The sequence below is a fragment of the Rhinolophus hipposideros genome, assembly GCF_964194185.1.
Source record: "Rhinolophus hipposideros genome assembly, chromosome: 11".
NCBI classification, from domain to species: domain Eukaryota; kingdom Metazoa; phylum Chordata; class Mammalia; order Chiroptera; family Rhinolophidae; genus Rhinolophus; species Rhinolophus hipposideros.
Window position 1 is genome coordinate 34,832,829 of NC_138057.1, and position 21,930 is coordinate 34,854,758.

A 21,930-nucleotide genomic window follows, 5' to 3' on the forward strand; every position below is an offset into this window, starting at 1 on the left:
TTTTCTTTAAACCTACGAATGACTCACTGCAGAGAAAAATGATGGGATTTCTTTTTTTGAAGGTCATTAAAGTATGATAAATGGAATCAGGGAAGGACAAGTGTGGCATGGGTGAGGTCAGGAAGAAAGGGCATTTTGGGGAATGCAGGCCCTTTCGGACATTGAGGACATTAATTTAGGATATTGACATGCAGAGCACAAACTTGCTCTGTATTTGAAACCAGGATGGGAATAGCAGGCATGGAAAATGTCTGTGAAGCAAAGACAATGTTGACCCTGGCAGCCAGCAAGTGTTTCTGTGGAGGAAGGAGAGAAAGACGGGCAGCGTACTACTGCCAAACCTTACTGCTCCCTGTCCTAGCCCAGACTTTAGCCATGCCTGACCAGAGCACAGGGTCTGGGGGAACGTGGGCAATGTACCCCAAACATGCAAGACGTCCACCCACTAGGTGGTCTCTGACAAGCTCAATTTTGGGTCAGTTTGCTTTCAGCGTCACCAGGGTGTTACTGTCTATCTGCCTGACAAGCCTCTTATTACAGGTGACCCTTACTGCCTTGGGGTACAGACAAGATGTAGAACTCAGCATATGCTGCCTACTAGCCAGTATTCTGTTGTCAGCACACATCAGATTAACCACTTAAAGACAGCGCCAAGGTTCTATTTGGCTCAGAAACTCTCTTTGGGGTACTCACTGCTCAAATCTAAGATAATTAGAGCATCAAAATAATATGATTAATGATAGCAAGATTACAATCCAGTGAATAAATGAGGTATCGGTGAGTCTACAAAGTTATTATAAATAAATACCGTAGAGTGCCAACTAATAAATAAAGAAGGAATTACGGAAACAGGAAATCACCATTTAGCAACTATTATAACTGGCTGATTTAGGCAGGAATTATCAATAGATGCTAAAGGCTAGTGGATAGAGACTTCCTACTGAAGAACTGGTCTGGTCTCAGACTGCTTCCCCAAAATGCTTATCAATCACAAAGGGAAAAATGGTGACTCTCCAGTGCAGAAAGCTGACAGATAACCATGTGGACCAGGTGATTAAGGCTAACTCACGTGCCCCTGACGTCATGCTCTGAGAAGAGCACAGCATCATTTCTGTGGAGTTCCTGCCTAGAAGGTAGGGCCTGAGTCTGGAAACGTCAGTGATTCCTATCTGACAGACAGCCTACAAAGTAATAGGTCTCTCTTTTCAGAACTGCCAAAGTCATGAAACAAAGGTAAGGCTGAGACTGAGAACTGTTCTAGATTAAAGGAGATTAAAGAGACATGACAAATGCATGTCTTTACATACATACATATATACATACATATACATACATAAATACGAGGTTTGACAATTAAGTTCCCAAACTTATTACAATGACGTTGCTAACCTTTTTTGATATCAGAGGGATTACTCATTATGAATTTGTATCAACTGGACAAACAATTAACTGAGTTTACTATTTGGAAGTGCTGAAAAGGCTGCGTGAAAAAGTTAGACGACCTGAACTTTTCGCCAACAATTCATGGCTCTTGCATCACGACAATGCACCAGCTCACACGGCACTGTCTGTGAGGGAGTTTTTAGCCAGTAAACAAATAACTGTATTGGAACACCCTCCCTACTCACCTGAGCTGGCCCCCAGGACTTCTTTCTTTACCCAAAGATAAAGGAAATATTGAAAAGAAGACATTTTGATGACATTCAGGACATCAAGGATAACACGAAGAAAACTCTCATGGCCATTCCAGAAAAAGAGTTCCAAAATTGCTTTGCAGGGTGGACTAGGTGCTGGCATCAGTGCATAGCTTCCCAAGGGGAGTACTTTGAAGATGACCCTAGTGATATTCAGCAGTGAGGTATGTAGCACTTTTTCTAGGATGAGTTCGTGAACTTAATTGTCACACCTTGTACATACACACGCACAGAGAAACGGAGCAAATGTGGTAAAATGTTAACCATTAGGGAATCTGAATCTGGATGAGGGAGGGTGTGAAAGTTCCATAGATTTTTCTCTCAGTTTGAAATTATTTCCAAATAAGTTACATTCACACACAGCCTCGGTGAGGTAGTGAGACCAGCCAGCCAGTCACCAGGGAGCACAGCCAACACCCCACTGTTGCTCTTATGTAAATAAAGGAGCCCTTTTTTTTTTAGAAAATCAGGGGCTAATGTCTCTGTTCTCCTGTATTACATATTCTTTGAGGAATTTTACATTTGTTTGAGGTATCCCTGGAAACCTGTGGAGCTTCTCAATGATTAATCTTGCAGATTGATGTGCCAGGAGCCCCACTAGAGAGAATGAAGTCTAAAAGCTCTTTGCTGTGGCACTAAAAGTCTTCAACAATGTTGCCCCAATCCAGCACTTTCCAGTTTCCTCCCATCCGGTACCTTAACCTACCAGAGCTACTTTTGAGCCTTTCTGCCTTTGCTCGTTGTTTCCTCCATCTGTCAGAATTACTTCTTAGGGCCCAACCCAAACATCCAATGCTGATAAAGTCCTCCCTTATCTCCCATCGCTGGGTCCTGGGAAGAACTGGTCCCCTTCCTCCCTCCACTTTCCTGAAACACTTTGCCTGTACATCCTGGAAGCAGCCACATACATGCCCATCTTCTCTAGCAGCCTGTGGGCATCATCGGGGGTCAGGGACTAAGTAGTGTTTCTTTTTCTACCCCTCAGTGCACAGTGTGGTGTTTGGTACACAGCGCACTCACTGTCTACCTTACCTAAATGAAAAAACCCCATGTCTCGGCATGTACCCATCATAAGTATGGCAGAGGAAGAGAGAACGTGATTCAACCCAGGCACTCTCGTGCCAGACTGCCTACGTTTGAATCCTGTCCCCGCTCCTTTCCAGCTGTTGGCAAGTTAGATTCTGTCTCAATCGTATAATGACCTGCTTCAGTGTGCTGTGGACCACTGAGAACGCTGCCGACGGTCTTCTATTATTACTTCCTATTATTGGATCACCCTGTGTTGTCCGGTGAAGCACACAGCTGGGGCACACCAGAGAAGATCCAGAACTCCTCTCCCGCCCTTGCTCCCCCCACCCCAGGAGGCCAGGCTTTGAGGCGTTTATGATACGTGTTCAGAATCAATTGAGTTTGCTAAAATCTTCAGGTCTACATTGGTTTCTGCTTCCTCGAGAGGATGAGGGAGCTGCTGGCTGGGCCCTGCAGGGGAATGTGCGTGCACACTGGGGCTGGGGGGGGGGCGAGGAAGGAGTGTGGGTGCCAGGTAGGTGGAGAGTAAGCCCTACTCCAGCATCAATTATGCATAAAACAAAGCAAAAGTAGACAAACATCCTCCAACCTTTAAAATTCTATTACAGCCAAATTAAAATATATCCTTGTCACAATAACAGGACTAAGGTATGCTCTGATTTTTGTGAACAATCTCATTGTCCCAAGAGGAAAAGCCTTCTTTAACACACTGTGCAGAGAGAGACATGTGCTTTAGAACCACCGAACACCTTTCCATTCAGTCGTCCAGAACGGCTTGCCTAAACTGGGGGAAAGGTATAATTTTCTGTCCATAAAACAAGAACAGGAGCTATAAATATTTCATGGACAAGCAATGGGCAGCGGGGTCTGGAATTGCAAAACGCAGCAGCAGCAAGGTTTGTACACAGAAAAAGAGGGGGTTGGTGGGATTCGATGGTTTCCAAAGGTTGCTTCCAGACTATGAGTCTTTGACTATACTTTATACAAAATTTCCTGACATCTCATGCTATGTGATCAAGTGAAGACAGAAATTAATTGCAGCAGCGGTCAGACCAGATGCTGAGGCTGACAGAGCCCGAGGCCTTGCTCTCTCCCCATGCCATCCGGCAGTGCTTTTTCCAGTTGCACCCTAACGACTGGCACAGCCTCACCATCCCCCCCAAATGCAAGTTCCCTTTGCTGTATCATCATTTCTACTCTGGGCGTGTCTTAAGAGTCCAGAATCCAGGCTGCAGGTGAGCAGTTGAGAGGGAAGAAAGTGGAAAGGGTTATTGTTCCTGGGAATGGAAAGGGCTATGTCCTGATAAAGGGCCCATTGTATTAAGGAGGCATGTGACATTACAGCGGCCTTGAGGTTTACACAATGGCCCTCTTCTCCAGTGCTCAATGCCAACTACAAGATGCAGTGACTCTTTACCCCAAATCTTTCTGAAATAGCCATTGATGTCACAGGCTTTCCAGTACTTGCTCTTCACCAGCTGAGGCAGTGCTGCTCTCCAATACCCACTGTCTAATTCAAAGAATTATTGCTGAAATATAACCTAAATTTGCCATGCATGCACAGAACAGAACTAGCTTGGGGACTAAATAATGTTTTTAAACTTTTTTGGAAAATGTGCACATTCAAAGGAGAATTTTGTGAAAAGCAGAGAAGGAACATAAACTGGGACTTTGGGACAGAACGGATTTTTCTAACACAATAGAAAAATTTTGGGGTGGGTGGGGAGGGACTGAAGTAATTGTATGAATCTCAGCCCTTATTTTGATTTATAGTGTTTATATAAGAAAAAGAAATCAGCTTTAAAGCACACTGAGCAGTTCCCTATTAGAAAAACAGAGCTGAAAACAAATAACCAAAAATGGATTTAGCAACAAAAAAGGAAGTTCTGGAATTTAAGTAAAGTGTAAATTCAAAAACCCAAACCTTAGCACACACATACAGCCTTTTACTCCTATGACAATGACATCTTTATGTTAAAGCCACAGCTAAGGCTGAAATTTTTACTGAACCAAAAATCAAGTACTGAGCTACCCTTTCCAGCTTGTAATAAAAGCAAATATTTTTCATAACATACAGAGCTTGAGTTTATATTTCACCAACCCCCACCCAGAACGTCACCCCATCCTCTATTTTTCTTTTTTTCAGGCCTTCTTACTTACCCACCCAGAAACAAAATAACTGATTTTCAGCAAGCAGGAAGCCAAGTCTCAGGCATACTTCCCTGGGCATTAAAGAAACTACACACATTAGCAGGCAAAGAGCCCAGGAGCTGCTGCAGAGAATTTATTTATACCCATTTGGAATTTCCTGACCAACTAGCAGCCTGCTGGCCATGGGGTTTAATTCCAGGACTCTCTCCGTGTCAGTGAGACAGCAAAAACTACCAACGAACTAAACTGCTAGCAAGGATCTTAACAACAACAAAAGAGGTGAGGACAGGCCTTTCCCAGGCCCCTTCCAATTTTTTAAACAAACGGTCCTCATAGTCTTTAGACACATGAAATGCTAACTTAGAAATACAGCTGTAAACCTGCTAATTCTAGGAAGAATTTAGATAGAAAGGAAGCAAATGTTTCCTTATTCTTCCCGCTGACTTATTCCCTCCCCCCAAACCCTCCAGGGCTGGGAAAGGTTCCCTGTTATAATTTGAGCTCTAGCTCAGCGGCAGTCTTATGAAGGAAATGATTCAGTCTCATGCTGAACCCAGTCTGGGCTGGAGGCAAGTGGTTCCTTTTCTTGGTGTAGTTTTATTTAATGCAACATGCAATTTAAAAGCTAAAAACACTCCCGTTTGTAAGCCACAGACCCAACCCTTTTTTTTTTTTTCATATTCCCTTAAACATTTTATCCAAATTAGATCAGGTGACTTTCAAAGACACAGAATTAGTTCCCAAGCTAAGGACATTGTGTTTTAGGGTGATAACCATCTTTGTGCATGCACCCTTTGTTTCTGGTTTAAGAAATTAGTAAGGATGATTATATCCCGCTAAGGGTTTAAATTCATCAACTTAAAAAGAAAGAAGAAAGCTTCCATTTAAACTCATTCTTCATCTATGTCTAAATACATTGGGTAATTGTGATTCTAGAGGAACAAGATTTACTGAATTCTGTCTACAGGGCAAACAAGCAAAGCCAGTTCTAAACAATAAAGCAGAGATTAACAAAGATTACGGATGACTCTAAATGGCCTGCTTTGTAAAGTTCAAAACGGGATAGCTCTGTGGAGAGAGGCAAAGTTTGCAAGAATCCATTGGATTTGCCTGGTTTGACTGGTTCATTTTAATGCCTGCACACATGGCATTGACTTCTTATTCCACCCTCCCGGTCCACACCTGGTGGCTGCATGCTTTAAAAGTGATTATCCTTGGGACAGGCATTTTCTGTGTGAAGCTATAAAGATTAAACTTTTGAAGACGATGTAGGATTCGTTTTGAGTTTGTTTTATATCAAATAAATAAGCTGATTCAAAGGGAAATAACATACTATGATCAAAGCTTCAAGTGCCAGATACTATGAAATATAGGGTCCAAATAATTCCAAATTATTTTACCCAACAACACCAACATTAAATAAGAGATCTGAGTTAGGCCTATTTTTTCTTTTATTGGGGGACTTATGAAAAACTTTATTGAGATATTTACCTATCAAAATTTACCCATTTTAAATGTACAGTTTCTTGAGTTTTAATAAATGTATACAGTTGTGCATCTAACACCACAATCCAGTTTTAGAAAATATCCATCACTCTAACAATTCCCGTGGGTTTCTTTTATCATTTGCTTTCTTCAACTGAGAAAATTTCTTCTCTGCACTTCTGAGAAAATTCAAGTATTATTCAGTCACATTACTACATTCCGAGGTAGTAATATCAAAAGCCTTGTTCTTAAGAATTAAACTGAGGAAAGCATCAGAATGTAGTGTTTCTTAATCCTGCAAAGAAAAATCCCGCTAAAAATTTATTTTATGAGTATTGTGTTCTGGTAAGAATAGAGCTTATTCTATAAAGCAGTTGAAGATAATTATTTTGTATGTGTGCTTCTATGAAGGTGAGGTCTCGCAGGAAAAGTCATTGCATGCAAATAAATGTCTGGTCCTCTTATTGAGGATGACAAAGGTTAGGATAGCAGAAGAATTAAAACTAGGAGCTCCTCCTGCCTGGAAACTGTCAGTCACAAAGGTTCCGGCGGCAGGAGACACAGATGTCTGCCGTGACTCTCCCAATGTATGTACAAAAGCAGCAGCCAAATGAGGTCTGGGAGGATGAAGATGTACTGAAGGCCTTTCCTCCGAAGGGTGGAGAGGAGGCAGAAAAGGTGACTCCCGGTGAAAAGGGAAATGGACTGTAGGCAGGAGACTTCGGTATTACCAGGCTGGCTGAGAGGGCACTGCCATCAGTTTTTCTCCCCTGGATGGTGGCTGCAGAGCGCTGAGACTACAATCAAGCATATTTGAGCCCCCAGTTCTTCGAGGCTTACTTATCTGATTTACTGCATCAGGACTTTTTCTCCAGAAGACCTGACCCTTAGGCTAGAGATAAAACCAAAGTTAAATGAAGTAGTGAGTGGTAACAATAAATTACACTTTGCACGTCTTAAGATGGGTATTTATTTCCTGACATACCCTGAATTTACCTTCCTCCCCCAGTATGTTCCTCTTCTTGTTACTGATTTCTTAACACCCTTCCAGTCTCACAGACATAGAGCCAATGCAGCTGGGTTATCAGCTGCTCAGTGGCCTCCATGGCCCTATCTTTCCCCACCGGGCACTGTGTACAATTCTTCTGCATCTCACTGTTGCAAGTGCTTCACATATATACAAACGTACTTCATCTTTTCAACAACCCTACTAGGTAAGTGTGGCTATTGGCATTGGACAGCTGAAGCTCATTCCCTATTGCTGCTCGGCTGCTGCTGCCTGCTGGACTGCTATGTTACTACGTACATAGTACTGAAAAGCCACATGCTAGGCACATTCTTTCCTGCAGCCCTTAGAGGGCACAGAAAGCTGGGTGGGGGGAGGGAGCTGGCATTTCTGAAGGGTGGGGAGGAGGAAAAGCATGGTGTTTCAGTGCTTTTGCTTGTATCATTCCTTCATCTTCCGATGTACACCCCCACCCATAACCTTCTCAGACAAAACTCTAGTTTGCAAGGAGCAGCTAAAATATCAGTTGTATCTGAAGTTGTGTCTTATCTTTCCAGCCACCTCTCATAGCTAGGCTCCCAGAGCAGTTTATTATTCCCTGTTTCAATCTGTGCACCCGCCTTACTTCCTTACAAACTTACAGGAGCTCTGTCTTCTTTATCTCAACTACAGCTGTGCCCCCAGCGATGAAGGTGCCCAGGACCCATTCAGTCAATTTAATTCCTTCCAGAGGAGCCAAACTTGGAGTGTGTGTTTCCTTTTAAAGAGCTGTATGAAAACGTCAAGGACTCTGAGCTCATGCCCTCCCTTTACAGCTGAGGCAGGACTCTGGGCCAGAGGGGTGATGATATGAACATCACCTTTGCCATTCAAGGTGAAGGTGCCAAGGCTGGAAGTCCCAGAGTAGGCACCCCATGCCACAAGTTTTCAACCCTACTGCTCAACCGAAGGGCCTAGGGCCGTTTTTAAAAATGCTGAATAACCTCCTAGCCCACCCTAATGAATCAGAATCTCCTGGGGTGGGGGCCAGGGGCATCAGCAACTTTAGAAGCTCCCCAGCTGAGTCTACGCCACAGCCTGGGATGAGAACCTCGACCTGAAACCAGGCAAAATATGCAACTCAAAGTGTGTTTTTCCTTTGGCTTAAAAGGAGCTGAGAGCCAAATTGGGGGTGGCTCTTTAAGCAATTTGGGTGCCCTCTCAGGTTCCGGATCACAAGTTCAAATGCCTTTAGAGTCTAGGCCAGTCACTGAACAGAAGGGGTCTGGAAAGAGTTGGGGGAGACCAGGGAACACCTGTCCTCTCCAGCTGACTATGGCCCTGGGAACACCCAGTGATGCCAGATCTCTTCACTTTTCAAGATTCCTGAAGAAATCTGTATTTTCATATGAAATTACCTAATTAAAAAAATTGGCAATTAATGCAAATTTTTAAACAGCTGTGGGTTGGTCCAACAGAACACACTCCCAGGCCTCAGCGTGGCATCCAGCAAGGATTTCATGGAATATATCCGGGATCCAATTTCATGTCTGTTCCCATCTCTTTCCTTTCCCCATTTTCTAGGTGGCCAACTTTTTCTATCTCGTTTTAACATGCAAGAGACTTTATAGAGGCAAATTATAAAACAAATCAGAAAAACAATTTTAATTCTGGTGCCTATTAACTTAATGCCATATGTTTAAATTTAACCCTTTTACTACTAAGATGTTCCATTAAAAAAATGAAGACAAAGACAAGTAGCAAAACAACAGCCCAGGGTCCCTACCACCATTTCACTAGCAGGGGCAAAACCTTCACGTGCAAAACCTCTTGCTAGAAGGATTCATCTTAACAAGAAACGGACTGAAAGCAGGTTGCCCTGCTATCACTTTTAAGAAGGATTATAGCTGCTATAGTTGAGATTTCCTCCCAGCCCCTAAAGAATTCAATTACCGTATCATGCTTCTTTATTCATCTTCTCTTAGACTTGGGATGGGGTGTGACACCAAAAGCTGGGTGTCTAAGGTGACTGCAATGAGGGAGAAAAGTTGGCCAGGTTCCTTTCCATGTCACCATAGCTCCTTCTCCACCCACCTCCATCATCGCCTAAGGGGCAGACAGGACTTGAAGGTGATTACAGGGACAGGTCCAGCAAGGGCTTCCAGCTCTTTCTTGTCCTGTTAGGTGTGTACAGGTTTGGGTGTTGGAAGAGGACTCCTCTGCATGCCTGGATTAGAAGGATCTACTCCTAAATTTAATGTAAGAGGACATTTTCCAAGGAGAGGCCACAAGCAGCATGAGGAGGGTGTGCCCCAGCAAAGGTGTGAGATTTTAGTCAAGAATTAGGAAGAGGATGCTATGGATGATGGGTCTATCTTAAAAAGGCAGAAAAATCCTGTCTTCATTACACTTAACGAAGTGCACTTCCCCAAACACATTTAAGGCTTGACACTGGGGTCGCAATGACAGTATACATGTTAGGCTAACTTTAGCGTATGGGTTACCCGAGGATTATTGCTTTCATCAAATTTAAACTGAGACTGTCTCATAATATGTTTTCATCTGAGATTGGAAATCAACATTTAAAAAAACCAAATGACAAAATGAATTGGAGCATGAATCTAAATAGGGAATTAAAACTTCAGATTACCACAAAGACGATAAAGGTTGTAAATAATAACAAGGACAGTTTATTTCTTCCCATCTAAAAGGTGTGATAGATCTGTAGAGACGGTCCAAGATAACCTGGGAGAGAAGGAAGGCAGACCAACCAGCCACACCCCCACCGTAGAGGTTCTCATTCATAGTTTCAACCACCCACAAAACCAGACTAGATAACGATCCTGGGACGAAGGGAAATGACTGGAGCTCCACCTTCTCTCTCTGGTTGGATTGCTAACAAGCAGAGAAAGGAGCAAAGAAAAAGGCCATGGAACTAGAAAGAACTTTCCAAACTGCCTCTTACAATAACCTTGGACAACCACACTGTAGCAAGTTACCTCGCCCTGGAACCCCAAACATTTAACAGACAATACCATTTTAAGCCGACCTTAGAGCACGTGCTAGAAAGAAAACAAATACTACAACTTCCACTTAGTAGGAGGAAAGAGGAGGAAGACAGAAAGCATGTGTGACAAAGTGAAAGCCATGTGTTCATTCACAAAAAATATCCAGGTGAACAGGTTGGAAGAAAACTGCAAAGTATATAACACTATAAGATTGGCCATTGGCAGAGCTCAATTCAATCCCACAGATCCTTAAGCGGGCACTGTGCCTGAGTTTCACTCTGCGTTAGATGCCCAGCGTTATGCCAGCACAAAGTAGGTGTGCTGCAAATATTAGTTGAACGTTGAGCATGTTGACTCTACGTTGAGTACTAAGCAAACCGTGATGGGCAAACCAAGATGAAGATGGCGTGGAATCTTGCCTCTTAAAACTTACACATGATTGAGGCACACAACCATAACTCTTAAATAAAAGCAAGTCATGTTAACTATTTAATAGAATACAAAGCTCTCTAGGAGTAACGAAGAGGATGGGGTGAATTCCCATTGGGAGTATCTGAGAACACTTGGTGGGAGGGGGCAGAGAGGAAGCGGGACTGGAAGGAGAAGAGGGCTTATTATATTAATAGACATGGGAAAGACATCCAGGTCAAGAGAACAGTGCTGTGAGCAAAGCCACCACGAGGGGAGCAGAGCACAGGGGTATTGGGGACCAGCTGCTGAGATGGTACAGAAGCCCCCATTTCTTTCACAACAATTTGGACAGACCTGGTGCCTTGCTACGTGGAGCCATGGAGAGCTGGGGAGGCCCATTGTGATTTTTGCAGGCATCAGGACTGAAGAAACAGAAATAGACCCTGATTTCTGTCAAAATAAGGCCAAAATCAACAGCTCAGAGTTAAGAGAAGGGAACAGTTAGAGATTAAAGTTAGTGAAAGCTAAAATGTTTGGAGTGACAGAAAAAAATTACAGGCATATAGAAAGCTCAATGATTCTTAATCTTGCCAGCCATCCTTAACAAAACAAAAATCACAAAGTAGTGAGAAGAAGGCAAAGAAAGACCAATTTTCACAGGACCTCAGGCTTGGTCCATTACACAAAAGAGGAAAACAGTTGCCTTTCTGCCAAATAAATTTCTGTGCAGTCATTTAAAAGTGAGCTACTTAATGAATGAACTCACTGAATTGAAGTAGTCCTACTGGGTTTTGTATCACTCCTTCCGATAGTCCCCAAACTGTGCCTGATTTATATTCATCACTATTTGGAAAGTTTACTTTTTCATCATGTGTCCAGAGGACAGAACATCAAAGAATTAATGCCCCAGAGGAAAAGCCCCAAGCTTTAAGCCCCCTTTACCTTTCTGAATGTTTTCTGGTCTCGGATTTCTTCATTTAAAACTAGTATCCTGAGGTGGCGCAAGTTCCAGCTGCTGTGTTCTAGTGCCCAAAGAACGCGTGCACACCCCTCCAGAGAATCCACAGCTCCTGTGTGCGTGTGATGCAGGAGAGTGGAGAAGGCAGGCTCAGGGCCTGCTGGGATTCCTCACTGGACAGGCTGACAGGTAACCAACCACAGAGCGTGTGATGTGATGTGACCGATTCCCCTCACATTGCCAAACAGCTGTCCCTAGGACAGATTTGGACGCTGTGGAAAGCAATAGTGCTAATGGAAAAATCTGGTGGCACAGGGCTTCGGTGTTTTGCAATTTTTTCCTGTAAGCTGCATTGCTGGAATGGTTTGACATGCAAACTATTCCCTCCTCCCCTCCCGGCCTACACACTTCCAGGTCTCCACCCTGGTGTGCTATAAAAATCAGTGTATCATCGGGCTGATTCATCCCTTGGAGAGGCAGAGTCCCAGTGAGGGTACATGCTGCATAAAGCCGACAGGTATTCTGCCGCCTCTGCCAGACCATGGGAAGACAAATCAGCCTTTGTCCTCACAGTTGGAAGGGAACATGTCAAACAGGCTGCCTTGGAAAAACATTTCCCTGGTGTGTCCCTGATGTGAATGAAGCATGCCAGTCTATTGATCTGAAATGCTGAGGAAAAGGAAATACATGAGCAGTCCCTTGGTGGGTATATGGACTTAGGTGAGGGGGATACTGAGAAAAGGGGGGCAGTGAACTGCTTTGAGTTTTAGTTAGAAGAAAGCAAGAGCTGATGCACATAAGTTTGTAAAGATATTAAGCAGTTGGGCTCAAGAATTATTAGAAATATCCTATCTCTCTCCCTCTTTTGTATTTCTAGTCTGGGAATAGTCTCCTGTCTTTCCAGGAGACTCTTAAATGTGCCTGCTGTACAGAAACACTAAAAATGCCTTGGCCTCATGGACAGTTAATGCAAGAGAAAAGGGCACTCAAAAAATGGGCAGGGATGGGAAAATTTGGCAGGACAAGCTGAACCAATGTTTTCACAAAATTATTTGCAAGGCTGATGGGACTTATCAACTAAACCAAATATTGTGAGACTAAACTCAGAAAATCACATGACCAGCTCTTGATTCTAACTAACAGAGATCATAGCCAAAATATGAACGAATCCTTGGAGAGAAACCATTTACAATTAAATAAAATCATGAAAAGGACCTAAAATAAACTTAGTACTTGTGACTATTAATAGCAAATGGCTTTCATAAACTATTACGCTAGTACCAGCTCCTTTAAATATAAGGTTCATATGGTGAAACTGTAACCATGTCCACCACCTTTGATGGAGCTGAGAGAAATGTCACGGGTCACTCGAATCTGGCTTGTCACAAACAAGACGGAGTAAGGAGTACAAAGATTTAACTTTTAGGATAAGAACAAAATCCCATGAATCCAACAATTTGTCCCTTGGTCCAGTTTTTCCTCATGTCTATAGTTCTGCTTTTCCTATCTGTTGGTTAAAAAAGCTTTCTGCATATCATAGAATATTATTTCATCTGAATTTTCAGCCATGGCTTGCTTGCTCCAAGAACTGCTAGGATTAGCAATCTGGTCACTATTAAAAAAAAAAAATTCTCAAAATAGCAGCATACTTATTTTTAAATTGTGAGATCACTAAAGTTCTATATACAAATGGGCTGCATTATTTAAAAACTTCTTGTTTTCAGGCTTCATAATGAACTGCAATCCAAAAGCAAAACCACGCTTAGCCTCTAAAACATGAGCATATTTTCTCTAAAGCATATGGAAATGTAAATCAGTTATAGCTCACTCCAAAAATATCCAACAGAGAAGCCAAGAGAGGAAAAAGAGCATCATCATTTTCTTTTTTTTTTTTTTTTTTTTTGACTTAGAATTTCTACAACCGTTTGAATGAATCTTATCAAAGCTGATTCCCTGATCGGGTCCTCCTTGAGGTTTTTATTAGAGAAGTCTACTCAACGCAATTTTTAAATCTGTTGCCAGAAAAGAACAAGAATTTACTACTTCTGTGAATTTGAGAATGATGCTAATATTTTTCATGCCAGATCAAATCAAACAGCCTTTTATAGAAAAGGACCCCAAAGCAGAAACTAAGAGGGTGAGTCACTCACTTTCCAAGCCCATACAAACCTTTCTCAGAAACAACACAAAGGAGATGAACTGGAATTATCCAGGACACAGGAAGAAGGCAAACCCTGAAAAAGGAAGCTAATGAGCTATACTTTTGATGGGCTCAGCTAGCCTATCCAAGTCCTTCAAGAGAGACAGGAAGTGCATAATCAGACATCAATGCCAATACTCATGATGGGAAGTCTGCGGGTGAGCAGGGCAGAGGACATTCAAATCCTTGTAGGATGGGTTGTTTTAATCCTTTGCCTCCCTAAGCAGTCTCAGAAGGACAGCAACAGCTTGAGTTCTTAACACAGTGAAATCTCCCTGTTAGGTTCTTATTTTGTGTTTTTTCTTTCTTGTTGGCATCCACAAAGCTTCTGGGCAGAAATCTCCAACCAAAAGCAGGAGTCCAGATTCTATCCTTCCTACACTCCAGTAGGCTGGTACTCACTGGAAGATAAATCATTCTTCCTTAGCTCAGCTGGAGAGCGAATTGCCTGTCAGAAATCTGACAACCCATTACGACTCGCTCAAAGCTTGTAAGGTGAAGCTGGCTACAGGTTAAAACCTAAGCCTTAAGAGTTTGTAAAATAGGCAAGCCCCAATCAGGGAGGCACTCTTCACATCCTCTCCAGGGGCTGAATTCTGGGGTTCTGATTATATGATTAACCAGACAGGCAAGACTCCAAAACCCAGGGCTTTCTATTGGTAGGGGGTCTTGGCATTTTAACAGTTAACAAAATTCAAATGTAACTACTTCTTACTTAAAAAAACAACAACAAACAAACCCATCTCCTCAAACAAACATCATTCCAAGAAAATAAATTATTTCATTTATAAACTTCAGTGTGAAATTAGCCTTCAATAAACTAAGTTTCTTTTAAATTTAACCTAATTAAGTTCAATTATTAAACACATCAAATAATAGGATGAAACTGCAGGATGTACTAAATGCATATAAGGCATTAGATACATTTGTTAATTTGGCAAGTATGAGTCACACTAAGAAAAAAAGAACTTACCAGCATAAGCTCTATCACGGAGGACATTTTATTTTTAACCATTCTACTTTTGGGTTTTATGAAATTTTCTGAAATACATACTTTCCCCTTGATCTGTTTAATCAGAACTTCAGAGACATCACACATCTGATTTTTAATGTCAACAGAAGGCCTTGAACAAAGGAAAAAGACTCTCCATATTGAACCTCTGGCTTAGTCATTAACCAGCTGTGAGCTGGGCAAGTTCTATTTTGTCATCTGCAAGTAAGGAAGGGAGGTTGGACAGGTAAAATCAAAAAGACCCTCTCCTCTAGCTCTTATCTACGTTTTCAGGTTGGACAACTTTGTTCTACCCTCTCAACTCTTCTGATACACCACGGAACACACCACTTATGGGAGATTGCAAAGCACCACTACGAACACACATTTAATCCTTTTGCAAATTCAATCAGGAGACCCTGGAAGGTCATGGAGGGCACCCACACACTAAAGCAGCCCCAGTTTCTAATCAGCTCACCCTCTACCTTTGGAGCAATGCTAATGTAGACGACAGGTCCAGTACTCTCCACCACAAACACACCACCTCTGCTGTATTCCGGGACTTTCTTTACAGACGGTCTGAGAGAACACCAGGTTGGTTCTAGCCAGACCTGTCAGTGCCTACTGATCTTGTACTTGACAAGCGGCATGCAATTCTTGCTGTCCAGGTCACCGCAGTGGGCTCAGAGTTCTGTTTGAGAAATGCTCCTGCCCAGAAAAAATATTTACACAACCGAGAGTGGGTTGCACTGCCCTGCACCGCAGCGTTCTACCAGTCCTGCGAGGAGTCTCTGGCCTGTCTGATTGACCAGGGCTTATCTGTGGCCTTTGAACCTCATTTCAGATCATCATGGAGACAAAACCTGGAGCCACATAACTGACAAGGGTAGCAATATTTTATGAAATGTATTAGATTAATTTAAAGTCATAACCAAATTTTAATACCGTTCAATAAGGACTTTAACTAAGCAAATGATGTATCTGTCTGGAAAATATGTATGTCTATTTAGCCTGTGAAAGAGAAATAGCAAGAGGGGGAATAACTACAACGAACTAGAAAAGGCAAGTGTTAGTAAAAATAAAGATGATGCAAGGCGTAAAGTCACTCCATCAGGCTCATCTATTTATTTCATTTAACTGTAGACTCAGGACAGCAATACAATTCCTGCCACAGTGTCACAGCATCTGACGGGGCCTGGCATGAGGGCACCTACACGGGGGTTCATGGATCAGGAGCTCATGACAGAGACAGCAGAACAAGAAGGGCAGTGATCTCCTCTGACATCTGACCAGCACTTTCCATCTTAAAAAGTGTTTTGATGGCTATTGTTTTATTTTCTTTCTCACACCAATCCTATGAAGACGGTAGGACAGGTATTATTATCTTCATCTGACAAATAAGCTACTTGTTATTTGGCTTCTAAGGAGATTCTAAGCTCTAATTAAAGTTTCACAACATTAATTAGTGTTTAGGGAGGTATCAATCCATGCATCCAGTTTACAACATGATTCCGAAACTTGGGAAAAAGTAGACTGTCCCCATCTCTAAGCTCCACAGAAATCCAGCTGTAACCAACAACCCTCGTGTACTTTCTAGTTAGCTATAAGAAAAAACAAAACAGAAAACAGTCATGATCAACGTACGGTGCTCATAGGAACAAATAACAAATGACATCAGGGTACTCTTAGTAATAGCAGAAAAAAAATGATTTAAATTAATAAAAACAAAAGTGGGCCAGTCAATGGAAGTTGGATGAAGGATCTGGTGAAAAAGAGACAACACTGAAAACTGACTGATGTTGACAGTGTGGTTGGTAAAAAACAAGATGCCATCGAGGAGAGAGACACAGGTAGGGTGCCAGGTTTAGCAAATAAAAACAGAGGACACTCAGTTGAATTTGAATTTCAGATAAACAACAAATACTTTTAAAGTATCAATATGTCCTCTTTTTCATCTGGATGCTCTGTCCACAGGAGACCTCAATGTCCACTAGAATGTGAGATCCTTGAGGATAGACATTTTTGTCCATTTTCGTCCTTGCTGTATCCTCAGTGCCCAGAACAATACCTGCACAGTAGAGACACTCACTATGTTCCACATACTAGTAAAGATTATTTCTTAGGTTAGGTGGTATGGACATGGATTCTTTATGTAACCTTTATGCATTTTGTGTGTCTGAAATGTATGGTAATACATTTTACAAATTATAGCGTTCACTAACTACTCTTACTTTCAAATGAACATCTTTTACCCAATCTAAGTGTAGGACTCCATGGAGAAGTCAGAGTTTAAAAGGACTTATGACGCGTCCCTTACTCAGTTGAAGCTCCAAATCAGGGGTGTCAAAACTGCGGGCCAACTGCGGCCCCGCAATCCATTGTTAATTGGGCCGCAGAAAATTCCAAAAATATATTTAGTTTACTTAAATAAACTAGGTGAGGCAATACGTACTTCACGTCGAGTGAGTGGCCCGGCTGTTTGTGTATTTTACCGCATGTGGCCCTTGATGAAAACCGTTGAAAACAGTTTGGACACCCCTGCTCTAAATAAACAGGGATGCGACTGTGGGGTGATCAATCCTCAGATGGGCTCTGCAGCCAAGGGCACAGCATGGCTGGCTGTGCATTTCTCGGATGCGCGTCTTTTACGTCTGCTTTTGTCCTAAGACCATGAACAGTGTTTCTTTTGCCAATATCCTGACCCCACCTTCATATGGGATTTCTCCCCATCCTCAATAGTGTCCAAAGCAGTGATTTTCCAGGGGAAGGAGTCGGGGGACTCCTTTTGGACATATCTAGGGAGAGTAGAGTTTTAAAAAGCATATTTAATATTATATTTTATCTTTGGAAAATGAAAAAAAACATAGAATTTACTCTACCTTTAAAACTTCTACGAAACTACCCAAATAATTTATCTTTTTCTCACAGGAGAGATCAGTAATCAGCCTTTGTTAGCTGCCATAAAGCCTTCTTTATCCCATCTCCATCTGGGGTATGTAAATGTTCTTATGTTAATTATATTTCAAAATAGTATATTTATAACCGGCATGCATTTTTGCATTGTTTGAGTTTGGCTTAACCCCCCCCACACACACACACAAAAACAATAGGCAGATATTCCTTTTGTAATACAAAGTGGGAAAAGAAAAGGTAAAATAACGACTTTTATAAGTACAGTCTCAACTATGTGAAATATATAAAATCTAAATACTATATGGAAAATGAACAAAACATTTATGTCTTGGTGGTGATATTACAAGCAATTCTTGCTTTATTTTTTTTTAGACAATACTACAAATCCATATTTTAAATTTTTTCTATAATGAGCATCATATAAATGCACATATAATATATGTATGTTTAGAAATCGCTCTCTCTCTCTCTCTGTATATATAATTAAAATAATTATATGTGACTGAGCCTCTAATCAGATTTGCTTACAGGTCTACAGACGTCATGGTAACAAGAATAAACAAAAACCTTCACTTGCCTGGTCCAGATACCTGTCTGCGTTAACACTCCATACCCTGAAACCCAGAAGTCACAAATTAGAGCTTTCCTTTGTATTCAAACTCAGTGCCCAGACCTTTTAGGAAGGACACCAGTTGAGGGGGAAAGGTTATAGCTGGATCATCAGACTTCAGGAACAAAGAGAAAAGGGACACTCTAGGACAAGTTAAGTTGGAAAAGGAATTAGGGACAAATGGGGTAGGTATCCAAACGCTTGAAGACAGGATTCTGCCAGAGACTCTAGAGCAAGAGTGTCCAAACTTTTTTCAATGTTTTTCACCAAGGGCCACATGCAGTAAAATACACAAACAGCCGGGCCACTCACTCGAGGTGAAGTACGTACTGCCTCATCTCGTTTATTTAAGTAAACTAAATATATTTTTGGAATTTGCTGTGGGCCAGTTAACAATGGATTGCTGACCGCAGCTGGCCTGTGGGGCCACAGCTTTGACACCCTACTCTAGAGGGTCGGGTCTGTCTGAGGCCTGAAAAACACCAAGCCCCACTTCCACTGAGTGTGTGAATGAAAACGAGGGCAGGGCAGGACAGGGAAGGAGATCACAGCGTAACAGGAGACTGAAACCCACCCACTCTCTCAAGAAATTTCACAATGTTTCCGTCTCCTCCCTTATCAAACAAGTCATAATCCTGACTCTTCTTATGTCACTTAGATAACTTATTGAGCTTCCCTGTGCCATCACATAGGGATGACAGTGGTGGTGGTGATGATAATAGCATAATCTTATAGGGTTACCATGAGGATAAAACAGCAAAGCATCATGGGCACCCTGGTACATACTAAATATTAGATATTGTCACTCATTTCATTATTGACAGTAGCATCTATAATAGTCTCAAGAAGTTGGGCACTAAGAAGGACAAGCAAAATAATAGACAAACAACTGGGTTTATCTGGGTTTGGTTTTGGGCAAGCGATGGCATTCTTGCCAGAGAGGGTACTTGCAGCTGAGATTACCGAAACAAAAAGTCACATCCATGGGCTGGGTATGCCCACTTCAGCATTCTCTTCCTCCTGCTGTGGCCTTCAAAAGTGCTTTTTCACAGCTTACATACTGCATTTGTTCTATTAATTTCTCCCAAATTTTACGTAAGCAATATTGGAGTAGATATGTAAACTATATAGGTCTCTGATACAACCAAAGTAGGAATCGAAATAGAAGTCTTTAGGATTCATAATATGGCTTGTTGCACATTCCTCTCTGGGAAAGTCACTGTAGAGAATATATGTTTCCTTTCCCTTTGTTTAGCTACATCAAGCTGCTTGGAGGTGGGTACTAGGAATTGGTTTTAAGCACCCAAACTCATTTCCTCTCTCATCACTCTTCTGTGTTTGTGTTTTTTGTGTTTTTTTTTTAATAGTCCCCACGAGTTACCCTCACCCCACAACGAGGACCTGGAACCAGAGCTTGCACTTCCTTCCCTGCTACCAGCTCACCCCACTTTCTTTCTTTTTTTTTTTTCAGGACAGGAGTCCATTTTCTGGACTGAGAATTAGGTGCCAGACTAGGGACTTTAGGGAAAAGATAGAGATTTAGAATAGCTGTCCAGGCAAGATGGGAAGAGCCTCTGGTTGGGAAGGAAAGTGCAAGAGGAGCATACACTATACTTGCATCAGCATTCAGGATTTTACATTTATCTTTCAAACTTCAATACAATTGACTTAAGTAATAATTTACCTACCTGATTTCTCTACATAAAGACTAAAGATAAAAGCAAATTCTCTGAGATTAACAAAATAAAACACAACTTCAATGGACAGAAAATTGGTTTTTAAATCCTAGTATCTAAGCAACTTGCTATCATCTACCATTTATTAAAATAAAAATTAGAAATTAGTTTGAGTAAAGACATACATTTATACACTTACACACACACACTCACACACACACAATCTCCCTCTCTCTCTCTCTCTCTCTCTCTCTCTCTCTCTCTCTTCTCTCTCTCTCTCTCTCTCTCTCTCTCTCTCTCTCTCTCTCTCTCTCTCTCCAGAACATGGAGTTACCTGAGGCACAGCCGTTAACCTTTGTGGTATGAGCCATGCTGGCTAGAATCCAATGGCAGATCCAGAAGGGAGTGAGGAGTCATGCAAATTTTACGCATCAAGTTCCCAAACGCATTCAACCTGAAACAATAAAGAGAGGCCCATCAGAATGGATCATTTAAAAATACGTACAACACTAAATCTTAGACCTCTGTTTACAAAGATGACCGCTAATGGAGAGAGCAAATCCGAGTGGGGAATGACAGCCTGAGATCAAGGTGGTGGCTGCCCTGGACCCGGCTATTCCGTTACGGGAGTAACAGGCCCACAGACGCACCTGTAGCCCGGTACGGAAAGCAGGTCTCTACACATAATACTCTTATGGGAGACAAACTGGTTCTCCAGAAACGTGAATTTTTAGGAAGGTGGTCTTCAAATACAAATGAACTCCTAAACGTGTATCATTATGTAGCACTTCACAAACTATTTTTGGTTTTTAAGCTTATCCTCCCTTCCAAATATTGGTTTAAGAGTTTCATTTACTCAGTTGCAATTTGAAAGTAGTCGTACCAAATGTTCACCTTTTTAAAAAAGATGAACTTCATGTGAATTCTTTTGGGATATCTCAAGTCTTCTAAAACACAAATTTAATTCACTAATTACCCCTCTTAAAACAAAATCTTGAGCATCTACCATTGTCCTGTTGGGTAAACTTCAAATGACGCAGTTTTGAAACTTCAGGGTTCATGTTGGCCAACACAGTTCTTTTATACTGATTCTCTGTTTAAAAGTAACTGAGGGCCAGCCCGGTGGCTCAGGTGGTTAGAGCTCCATGCTCCTAACCCCGAAGGCTGCCGGTTCGATTCCCACATGGGCCAGTGGGCTCTCAACCACAAGGTTGCCAGTTCAATTCCTCGAGTCCCACAAGGGATGGTGGGCTCCGCCCCCTGCAACTAAGATTGAGCTGAGCTGAGCTGCCGCTGAGCTCCCGGATGGCTCAGTTGGTTGGAGTGCGTCCTCTCAACCACAAGGTTGCCGGTTTGACTCCCGCAAGGGATGGTGGGCTGTGCCCCCTGCAACTAGCAACGGCAACTGGACCTGGAGCTGAGCTGTGCCCACCGCAACTAAGGCTGAAAGGACAACAACTTGAAGCTGAACAGCACCCTCCACAACTAAGATTGAAAGGACAACAAATTGACTTGGATAAAAGTCCTGGAAGTACACACTGTTCCCCAATAAAGTCCTGTTTAAAAAAAAAAAAAGTAACTGATTACTACAACATGACTTATGTTACAATCACAAAATTTAAAACAAATGAAACAAGAAAAAGAACAGGAAAGAACATTGCTCCAACCTTTGCTTTTCCAAAGGTGCCATCTGAAAAATGCTGGCAAGGAAAGCAAACCATGGTACAGATAGAAATATTCCATGTGCCCAAATTCTAAGTCTTCGCCCACAAAATAAGAAGAAATTGAGCTCAACAAATTCCAAGCTCAGAATTAAAGT

The 21,930-nt window shown here is 42.0% G+C and overlaps 1 protein-coding gene across 8 annotated transcripts in view; it reads right to left on the reverse strand.

Annotated features, from left to right (window-relative positions):
• KANK1 (KN motif and ankyrin repeat domains 1) overlaps nucleotides 1-21,930 on the reverse strand; it is a gene marked incomplete at its 3' end in the record, with an annotated part of 188,063 nt that overhangs the window by 36,502 nt on the left and 129,631 nt on the right. For 6 of the 8 annotated variants that reach the window (XM_081066307.1, XM_081066305.1, XM_081066308.1 and 3 more), the window contains one exon: nucleotides 20,446-20,565. In XM_081066307.1, the coding sequence (XP_080922433.1) occupies nucleotides 20,446-20,482 (37 nt within the window). In that variant the 5' untranslated portion in view covers nucleotides 20,483-20,565. Of the gene's footprint in view, nucleotides 1-11,705; nucleotides 12,066-20,445; nucleotides 20,566-21,930 lie in introns of those variants that run through there. The other 2 variants (XM_081066310.1, XM_081066303.1) reach the window with 2 other exon arrangements.